This window comes from Desmodus rotundus, chromosome 7 (genome assembly GCF_022682495.2).
Source record: "Desmodus rotundus isolate HL8 chromosome 7, HLdesRot8A.1, whole genome shotgun sequence".
NCBI classification, from domain to species: domain Eukaryota; kingdom Metazoa; phylum Chordata; class Mammalia; order Chiroptera; family Phyllostomidae; genus Desmodus; species Desmodus rotundus.
The window spans coordinates 103,298,106-103,308,464 of NC_071393.1; the positions used below are offsets into that span (position 1 = coordinate 103,298,106).

At 51.4% G+C, this 10,359-nt stretch overlaps 1 protein-coding gene across 7 annotated transcripts; it reads right to left on the reverse strand.

The window, feature by feature from the left end:
• Positions 1–215: 215 nt before the first annotated feature.
• OTX2 (orthodenticle homeobox 2) lies at positions 216–10,079 on the reverse strand. Of its 7 annotated transcripts, none has more exons than XM_045201983.2 (5): positions 9,782–10,049; positions 9,568–9,628; positions 4,848–5,063; positions 3,700–3,875; positions 216–1,858 (listed from the first exon to the last, which is right to left on the reverse strand). In XM_045201983.2, the coding sequence occupies exons 3-5, from the start codon at positions 4,942–4,944 to the stop codon at positions 1,238–1,240; spliced, it is 894 nt and encodes a 297-aa protein (XP_045057918.1). In that variant the 5' UTR covers positions 4,945–5,063; positions 9,568–9,628; positions 9,782–10,049; the 3' UTR covers positions 216–1,237. The 7 variants fall into 7 exon arrangements, with proteins under 7 accessions (XP_045057918.1, XP_024423590.1, XP_024423593.1 ...); XM_024567822.3 differs by having other exon boundaries at positions 9,568–9,633; XM_024567825.3 differs by having other exon boundaries at positions 3,700–3,851; positions 9,568–9,633; positions 9,782–10,047.
• Positions 10,080–10,359: the final 280 nt, after the last annotated feature.

The window sequence follows — 10,359 nt, forward strand, 5'->3', positions numbered from 1 at the left end:
AGCAAGAGCCTAATGATTGTTAGCCTCTCTATATTCAATTTCAGAGCAATATTGATCAAAGTCACAAAAAGTTTACATACCACAGTCATTCATATCTACTTCATCCTTCGATTAGGCCCCTGAAATTTAAAAATAAAGTCTGCTCTCTGACCTAAGAAAAACATGTTTTGGGGCTTCTTATTCATAAATCATATAAAATTAAACTGGACCCAATGTTGTGCTAGAACCATTTTAATATAATTATACATATCTGCCAAATCCAGGGAAAAAGGTTTATGCATATATAACTTTTCCAGTTAACATCTGCAAGCATAAACAACAAAGATCTCAGTTTATAAATTCATCAGGGTCAGAGCAATTGACCAATGTCTCTTTCCTGCAGGCTGACCAGCTGTAAATTACAGATGAATTCCTGTCCTTTCGTGTCTCTTCGCCCACTCTACTTGCCCAGAGACACTTGGTTGTCGAGTTTCAGTGCAGCTCACCTCCAGCCAAAGGCAATCTTTGTAGATAAGCACTCAGTTGCTCTGAATTTTGCTTATAATTGTAACCTATTTAATCACAGAGGAACCCCTGCAGAGATGGAGTTCAAGTTTGCATACAATAATAACAGATCACAGTTTTGAAGTCTAGCACAGATTAAAAACCACAGATGTACCATTTATATAAGACACACACTGATTGTCTCTTAAACTACATATTGACTCCTTATGAACATTATTTTTTTAAATAAAGTAGTGCATCTAGGACAATCAGTCGCACAATTCACACAGCCCTGAAAAGGTTTTCAGTGCCAACTAACAGTTGGTCATGAAACGTGAGTGAGCTTGAGACACTGTCCATTCCTAAGATTCAACCAAGGATTGGCTAAAACATCGGAACACCTCTGCTTAAGAAGGCTATGTATGTCCTACCCTCCTTTCCATCTCAATTTAGTTTTATTTTTGGTGGTGGTTTGTTGCATATGGCTAAAATGCTTTTGGTCACTTTGAGAATCAGGAAACCCAATGATCTAAAACTATGACAGGATCTTAAGTAGATCAGTTTGTCCATTTCAGGTTGCTGGTTGGTGGGCCCCTCTAAGGACCTTCCTTTTTCCTTCTATGCTTCTGGAACATTGATCAGAAGATGAGTCTGAGGATCATCCCATCTAACTCTTTTAACCAATTCCTGGCTAAAACTGGAATGTCCAGCCCAGTGTATTTAAAAATCACCCACAAAGAGGTTCTACAGGTCTTCACAAAACCTGGAATTTCCACGAGGATGTCTGATCTTTATAATCCAAGCAGTCAGCATTGAAGTTAAGCTTCCACGAGGCAGTTTGGTCCTTATAATCCAAGCAATCAGTGGTTGAGTTAAAACCCAGGCTCGAAGCTCCATATCCCTGGGTGGAAAGAGAAGCTGGGGACTGATTGAGATGGCTGGTAACTGCATTGGTACCCATAGGGCTGAGTGTAGCCCCTGGTCCGGGAAGCTGATGATGCATAGGGGTCAAGTAAGATCCGCAGTCCATGCCCCCAAAGTAGGAAGTTGAGCCAGCATATCCTTGACTATAACCTGAAGCCTGAGTATAGGTCATGGGATAGGACCTCTGCATGCAGGAAGAGGAGGTGGACAAGGGGTCTGACAGTGGGGAGATGGAAGCTGGGCTCCAGATAGACACAGGAGCACTGCTGCTGGAAATGGCTGGGACTGAGGTGCTAGAGGGGGGAGTGAACTGGCCACTTGTTCCACTCTCTGAACTCACTTCCCGAGCTGGAGATGTCTTCTTTTTGGCAGGTCTCACTTTGTTTTGACCTCCATTCTGTTGTTGCTGTTGCTGCTGGCGGCACTTAGCTCTTCGATTCTTAAACCATACCTTGAAACAGAAAGAAACTTCTTTAACATGGTTTCAACTCCTTAAAAGTCACTCCAAGATTATAATCTGTCCTACATGGACAGCCAGGCAGACAATCTCTCCTGCCACTGAAAAGCTATTATATAATAGTGCTCTTATACAGGCGCCTGCAATTGTAAAAACCTTGGGGAAGCTCTGTCTGAAGGCGTTTGACCCTGTTTTACACCTAACCCAGAATAAAATGTAAGATAACCACCCGAATCGTATGGCTAAAAGTTCTCCACCTCACTGAAATACACCTCGTGTGTATTTCACCTCAAATACACATACGCACACACCCACGTGCATTCTGGAACACTCTCACAATGGGATAGAATGTATTTACATCTTCTGGAGGAAAACACAAGGGAGGGAAAACAATTTTGTTATTACATGCCAACAAGAACAGCATGAATTCAAACAGCTTGTAGTCCCTCTTCTAGGGAGCAGTTGCTAATATGGAGGCTGGTTTTATCACTCTACTTTTGTCTTTCTTAGACCCACTTACAAAAGAAAGCTCCAAGGAGAAGTGATCCTGTTGAGGAAGGAGGTCTGAAAGCCACACTATTGGCTGAAACCTTCTTCGTTGCAAGTGGAGTGACTATGTATATATACTCTGCTTTGAGTTCATGGACAGACTTCTCTACTAGTCTCAAGTTTGAGGCTAGAGCCTGTGCCTTCAGGGTAGTGCCACTCAGCACAGTTTTAGTTTCCACTCGCAACTCTGAAAATACTTTTTACCAGCCTTGTTTATGTTCTGCAATGAAGGGGCTGTGTTCAGTTTGTGAAGGGACTTGTCAGAGAAACTACCAGGATTTTCTAGGCAACCAGTCCCTAGTTGTTCAATAAACTCTCCATATGGGCACCCTAATGCGGTAAGAATGGTACCACCAAGGCTAAGTGCCACACCACCAACCATTCAAATCACTTACTTTCTCTCAGGGAAAACTTTTGGTTAAGCCTAACAAGTGCTAAAACTTCTTCCATCCTATTTTGAAAAAGTCTCTTTCTAGGTTTGCAGTTCACTCTGATGTGTCCTACCAGATGAGCTGTGTGGTGTGTATGCAGTTTAGGTGCTAAACTCTCTTCCAGAGAACTCTGCACTGGGGTGGAGCTCCAGAAAAATTAAACTTTACTTTTCCTCTCCCGTGTAAGGTCAAGTTAAGGGGGCCTAAGGAAGGTGGGGGAGTCACCAGGGATACTATGCAAATATGGCTCAGAGCTAGGAAATTCTGTTCAATCTATAAAAAGTCAAAGAAAACACTCCTGTGCAGTTTCTTTGATCAGAGTACCAGCTGATTCTACAGCCTGGCTCTACTATGAACTGATGTGTGACCTTAAGCCAATCATTTACTGTTTCTTCATCTGTAAAAAGACAGACTATCTGGGCACTAAGCTTCTTTCACCCTTAAAAGTGGATGAGGACAGGGGAGGATTTCTACATAGGAGAAGGGAAGTATGAAATTTTAGGTGATAGTCCTTGAAATCTGCCAAGGCTGGGCCCTCTATCAGCCAGGTATCCAAGAGTTATAAGACTGTGCTTTACCACTGCAGCTAAATCGCCGGCCTTCATTTGCAACCTGAGCCGGAAGACCCTTGTTTATTGGACTGAATGGGGGTGGAGGGACAGAAAAGAGCTCCAGGAGAAATCAGGAACTCAAGGAGTCTCAGGGGAAGAGTTTGCTGGCCTCCAACGCACAGTTAAGTTTCAAGCCTTCCTTTGGTCTTCTGCAAGACCAGGACCCTCCCGAGGCCAACCGATGCCGTGCTTGGGGGAGGCGCGGCACTGTCAGGATAGACGGGTCCATCTACGTCTGCCCTACCTGCACCCTGGACTCAGGCAAGTTGATTTTCAGTGCCACCTCCTCCCTCATGAAGATGTCTGGGTACCGGGTCTTAGCAAACAGCGCTTCCAGCACGTCTAGTTGCGCCCGGGTGAACGTCGTCCTCTCCCGGCGCTGTTTCCGGGGGGTGGCTGCGGGACAAGAAGCCCAGGGCCCTTTAGGGTGGGGGAGCAGTTTCTCAGTCATAGGGGTCTCTGCGGGTGCCCCGACTCCCCCACCCCCACCGCGCAGCCCTCCTCCCCTGGTCCTCCCAGTCTTTCAGCCCAGACCCAGCACCGTTTCCCCCCACCCCCCTCCGCGGCCCGGGCGGGCGGCCTGGGCTCCTCCAGCGCACACTGGAGGTCTCCGGACACACACTGCCCCTCACGGGGAGCCCTCACTCCGCCTGACGTAGGGTATCCCTCCAGCCAGAGCGTCCCTTTGAAAGCTAACAAAACAAATGAAATAAAAGGAAGACAAAACAAAACAAAACGGCTCCAAATCAACCCCTAAAGCATAACACAAACAAAAACTCAATCCGTGAAGTCAAAGGATCCCCGAGGACCCGCAGCTCGGATTGACTGATAGGGCGAATCTCGATCTTGCTGGAGACCCAAGGGCCTTTACAATGGGGGCATATTTCATACTTCTCGAGGACTTTAAAAAAGATCTTATTGGGAAAGAAGACGCCCGCACCCGCGGTAAATCACCTGTAGGCATTAGCGCGCAAAGCCTGGAGGTCAGAGGGGAAGCCCCAGGCCTGGCGGGGAGAATCGGTGTAAGAGGCAGAGGGTACTTCCGAGGAATTAGGCTTCAAGATATGGGCAGGGGCCTGTCACCCCAAAATGACAAGGGCAGAAACCTTCCTCACCCCACTCCAGTGTGCCCCCTTTTCAGCGACACGATTTTGTGCAAGCATTGTAGACCCATCTACTCGCTTCCCTTCAGCCCCGATCCTCTCCTTCACCAGCAAAAGCCCGGTGGCTTGGAGACGCTTCTCAGAAGGAACACCCAGTGAGGACTTCGCGGGGAGCTGGGGCAGGGGGCAGCAGAACCGCCAGCTCGGAGATCCCTGGGTTAAGGGTGTCAAATCCCCCCGGGGCCGGCGTGGGGAAAGGCGGGGCATGAGTGCCGCGGGGCTCACTTACCAGGGTAGCCCACCGAGGGGTGCAGCAAGTCCATGCCCGAAGTGGTGAGACTCAGCCCATTGACTGCGTAAGGCGGTTGCTTAAGATAAGACATCATGCTAAGGTTGTTAGAAGGCGCAAAGTCGGCCCAAATCGGGGGGACCCAGCCGGAAGGTCTCGCTTCGCCTGGGGTGGACAGATTCAGGGTCCCTGGTGGGTGAGTTTGGAGCGGTGGAACTAAGAGCAAAGCAAACAAACAGAGGTGCTGGCTTACTGCTAAGGAGGCACCAGCTCTTCCACGTTTCACCACCAACTTAAAAAGCCCGGGCTAACTCCAGGCAGAAGCTTTTAAAGGGCTTGCAGACCCTCCTCCCCACCTCCCCAACCCCCCAGCTGCTCAGAAACTGGAAGAGATGGAGATCAGATAAACCTGTCTTCCCCACCCCCACCCTAAACTTAAAAAAAAAAAAAAAAAACTACCGAAGAAAGCAATTACAATCTGCCTTCCCCGAAGAACAAAACCCTACGCCTTCAAATGCACACATTGCATTCCTATCCCTACATTTGCATAGGACTCATTGGCTGGCACTAGCTAATTGTCTCAAACAAAACTTGATTGGGGCCATTTGCAGAGACAAAGAACTCTTTGGCTAAATAAATAATGCTGATAACAAAGCACATTGGTGAGAAACAAAGAAACAATTCAAGAAATCTACCTCCCCAGACTGTTGCCTTTCCAAGGCAGATTTTAATTATCTTAGCTTTTTTACCACTTACAACAGCTTCAAACCTAACGCGTCAGTGCATTTAACATTTAAAATGCCAACTTGCTAATCGACAAACTTGAGAAAACTGCTCAACCACTATTATTCCACATTTAAAGTCATTTCCAGCAATCATTTTCACCTAATTAGTAGTCTGGGTAATTAGATTTTGAGGTAACAGATTTATTAGTGTTCTGGAGAACCTTGATTATATGTGTATAAAGAACTAAAGCTAAATAAACAAGTATTTAACTTTTAATCGACACCCGTAAAATATTTAAACAGTGCAAGAAAAGTCTTCAAGACTGGCTCGGGGTTTGGTAGACATTCTGAAGTAAAGTTAGAATCCCACCCATCAGCAAACGAGCGGCCCCACAGCGGCAAGGGGGAAGGCTGGGCATTTGGAGGGCCGGCTTCTTGCAGGCCGGTTCGGGGTGTGGAGGCTGCAGGTCGCGTGGGAGGCAGATTTTAGGGCGTGTGGGTCCTCAGCAGCTGCAGAAGCTTCCTGTTGCCTCTAGCTGCCTTTTGCACGTTTTAGTTTTGAACAAAGTAGACACGCGCACACTCAAAGTTGTGAAACTAGTAGAATTTCTCCCTACGTTCGAGTTTCCCACACCCCTGCACGAAAAAGAACTCAGGGAGGCGGAAGAAGGGAAGAAAAAGAAGTTATTTGCTTTCTTCCGCTGAGCGTCTCTCACCCACTGCCCCGCGCCCGCGGATCCAAAATGGATGCTAACGCCGGCTGGCGGTGGGCAGGTCTGGCTTTCATGTTTCTAGCAGACGCCACCGGCCCTGCCAGGGTCTCTGCGGTGCAGGTTTGACGCTCTCGGAGTTGGCGTCAAAATGGCGGAAGCAAGGCCAGAAGTCCGCTGTCACCTTCGCCAAGGTTCTGCCGAGTCGCAAGGACGCCGGGCTTTCCCGTTTACATTGCTTAAAAGACAGACACGCAGTTCCACAAGTGCAACTCGGTCATTGTAACTCCTTGATTTCCTTTTTTTTTTTTTTTTTTTTACTTCTTCCTGATTTAAAGTCATGGCACAAAAATCATACTGGCCACCCTCAGGTGTCATTTAAAATAATCTTATACATGCCCTTCTTGGAGGAGTTTGTATTATCTCATCAGTAGGACTAATTTAGTTGCTCCGACAACAAAGACTTGCTGTTTTCTAGTTTCTTTTCTTTTCAAGACAGTTATCTGGAGTCTGTGGACACCATGTTGCTTTAAAGCCAAGTCACTTACGCGTTTAAATAGCCTCTAAGCTGGAGTTCCTTCTTGTCTGACACCATCTCACTGTATCGGAAAGTTCGGAACTGCCACGGAAAAAGCTGAAATCCCATCGAGCGCACGCGCGACACCACGGCGGGCCCGGTTCGGACCCGCAGGCGCCCGCCCAACTAGAGATGCGGGACCCACCGCGCGCCCCTCCGCTCGGAGCGGCGACGGGCAGAGCGCCGGGCCAGCGCCCCTCCCGGGCGCCCCGGTGCCCTCCCGCCGCCGAAGGGCTAAAACGCTCGGATGCACTGCTCTCGCCCCTTTGCCGGATTCATCTTTAAAGGAAAAACAAACTCCGGAAACAAAACTATGAGGACTCTCCACAGCCAACCGCGGTGTCCAAAAACGAGAGGCCGCGGGCCCTTCCGTGTAACCTCCGAAGCTTTGCAGGGACTCGTCTCCCTTCCCGTCCGAGCGGAGCCCGAGAAGAGGAGACAGGAACGCGCTCCCCGCGACGCGAGCCCCAGATCGCCTGCTCCCGCAGCGGCCGCGGAGCATCCCCACCTACGGGAGCGCGGCGAGTCCCCGCAGCCGGGCGGTGCGCACCCCCGGGCGCGCGAGGAGGACTCGGGCGGGCCTCCCCGCCGGGCGCCGGCTTCAGCCCCGCAGCCCCGCCGCCGAGGTCCGGCCCCACCGCGCGCCGCGGCCCGCGCCGCCTTCCACCCAACGGTCCGGCCGCGCGATCTGTCGCTCCCCCCACTCCCCCCCCCCCCCGCGGCCTTTTTTTTTCTTCCAAGGAGCCTCTCTACCAGTTGCTGAGTCCTCGCTCAATAATAATTACCTCGTCCGAGAATTAATTATAATAAATGTTTTCTTGATAAACTAACGAGATAATCCGAGGGGCACACGTCCCTTAATTACAGGCCACCGTGCTCAGCTCCGCTTCTCGCCCGGGCCGATTAATTTTCTGCATGATGGAGAGGAGACGAAACTACGCGGACTGGCGGCCGGCCCGCGGCCGGGGAGACGGCGCGGAGCGGACGGGCCGAGCAAAGGGACGCGGGACGCGAGGGCGCCGCGGAGCGCAGCCGCCGGCGCGGCCGCTGCCCGGCGAACTCGAGTGAAAGTTTCTGGCCTCAGGGAATCAAACGCCGCTGCCACCCGCCGGGGAGGGAGGACGGAGGGAGAACGTGCCAGAAGGGTTGGCCTTGACTATTAATTACGGCGGGGAGAAAGCGGCGCGAGCTGCGGAGCGCGGTCCGGGTGTCTACCTCCTTCGGGGGGAGGAGTCTCCGCGCCGGCGGCGGGGAAGCGCCCCGAGGGGAGCGGGAGGAAGCCTCACCCTGCGGCCGGGGCGGGAGGGAGAGTGTCAGAGAGCGACCTCCCGCCCGTCCCGACGCAATCCCCTGCTCCAGGCCTCGTCTTTCCCTCGCCCCACTGCGCTGGGGGGGAAGCCAGCTCGGCGGAATTCGGATGGGGCACTTGGGGTTCAAAAATCTGTCCTGAAGTCGGACCATGATGTCAACAGTCATTTGAACGCATCCACACGGAGACTCCTTCGGAGTTCGGCGCCCAGTCCCAAGGTCGGCGGAGACTTTCTGACCGTTCACCCAGGCAGACCGCCGGCCGGGCCTTAGCGCGTCCCTCCACCCCCGCCGGGCCCACGACACCCCATTGTCCCATTGTCGCCGAACCCGGGAGGGGAGCGTGCAAGCCAGCCTCGCTGCTGCCCGGGTCTCCGAACAGCCGAGGGGCCGCCTTCCCCAAGGAAGGGCTCACGTCCCGGCCCCGCAGCGGCCTGGGGAGGAGCAGGGGCCACTCGCCCTCACTTTTGCTCGCCCCAGGTGCACGCGGGGGCTGCCCTGGCGGCCCCTGAACCATCTCCGGCAAAGTCGGGCTGTGAAACGATCCTTTTACGCTTGCTCGGCCTGGAGACCCGGTCTGGGACCGCAGCAGCCAAGGGGTTGGGGTGGGAGGGGGTACTGCACTCCCGGGGTTGTTGGGGGGGGGGCGGGGAGCGGGGGTAGGGATGGAGGGAGGTGTTGAAAAAGAAAAAGGAGACCTGGAAGCCTTTGGAAGAGGCCAAAACCAGAGTGAAGCTTGGTGAGCTGTTCTTGGCTGGTGAGAGGGGACCGACAGGAGATGCGACTCCTCGGTTACCCGCTCCGCACTCCTGCAGGGACCGGAGGGGACAGGAATGGGCTCGAGCGGCGGCCACCCGCTCCCGCAGACCCGCGAGGCAGCCAGGCTTTGGGTGCCCGGCCCTGGGAAGTGCCTGTATGATTATTGTTGTTGTTGTCCATCCCTGTGTCTACATCTGCGTCTTTTTGTCTCGGGCTCTGAAAACGTCCTTGGGATCAACCCAAATGACCCAAACACAGCCGAGGGCCAACACTCAAAGATCGCAGGGAGAAGCTCAGAATGGGCGTTGACATAAAACAAAACCACGAACAAAAACGCTCCAAAACACCCCACGATAGACTCACACGGTTTCCACGATGTTTTGCAGAAGCAGCGAGCCTAGGGGCGCCCTCCCTCCCTTCTCCCACTCCTGCCCTCTTCCCCAGGCCATAAATTTTTCGCAATGATCATTATTACATCTCAAAATTGGTCAGGGGAAATTTACATCAGCCTGTAGAAGAAATCCACGTTTGCAGAGGTGCGTCGATTGATCTGCTGGAGGTACTGGGGGGATGGTAGTAACCAGGGGGACACAAACATATGGATACAGACAGACAGACTACGCAAACAGACACTTACTTACCTTATAGCCGCATAGAAGGTTAAAAAAAATCAAATTATCCTTCAAAATTCCAAATAGCCAGCTATCCTGAAAGAAATCAAGAGTATTGAGTTATACACCTTGCAGTCTTCACCCTTCCATAAAACGGCAAACACAACGAAAAAAATTTTAACGACAGAAAATGAGGAAAGTAGCGCTAGTCCAAAACGCGGGTGGGCCCCTCTGCGATACGTACACAGTAGACGTGGCGAGGGCTGCTCTAGCGATTTTTATTTTTAATAACAGTGGAGGCTGAGTTGGAGCTGAGGTCGGTTCCGCTCTCAAGGAGATTTGCTGAGAAAGCGCCTCTCTGGCAACTTTTTTGACGCAAACTCTCCAACCAATGGCAGGGAGAGAATGATTGACACATCTAAGCCAGAGGGAAAATAATAAAAACACACAACAGGGGGAGGAAAACAGGCCGCTGCTGCACGGGGGGACGAGCGGGCAACAAATCCAGGCCTCCGACATTACCAGAATGTTCTTAAAAGACACTGGGCTCCGCTTAAAATATCCACTATGGGTCGGAGCATGTGAACTAACTGTATAATTAAAATGATGGACAGGGAGGCCTTGCCTTACCTTCTCCTCCTCTTCCTGTCCTCCCTTTGGCTGCCCCCCTCTTTGTTTTGTTTTTGTTTTAGGGAAGGGGAGAAAGGAAACCCATACAATGTAAGATTGGGAGATAAAAATATTTAAGGGCTGGAGATGAGTGAGCGTGGGGGCTGACTGGGGTATCGAATTCTTTGCTAGCAATATGTGCGTGGAGCAGAT

Bases quoted from the DNA above. Each gene is read 5' to 3' on its own strand.
- OTX2 (XM_053928847.1), bottom strand. From the start codon at position 10,056: ATGTCGGAGGCCTGGATTTGTTGCCCGCTCGTCCCCCCGTGCAGCAGC. The intron at 9,629-9,781 runs GTACGTATCGCA...CTTTCAGGATAG, and splicing joins GCCCTCGCCACGTCTACTGT to CTGGCTATTTGGAATTTTGA. The intron at 1,859-9,567 runs GTAAGTAAGTGT...TTCTGTTTCAAG, and splicing joins ACCTTCTATGCGGCTATAAG to GTATGGTTTAAGAATCGAAG.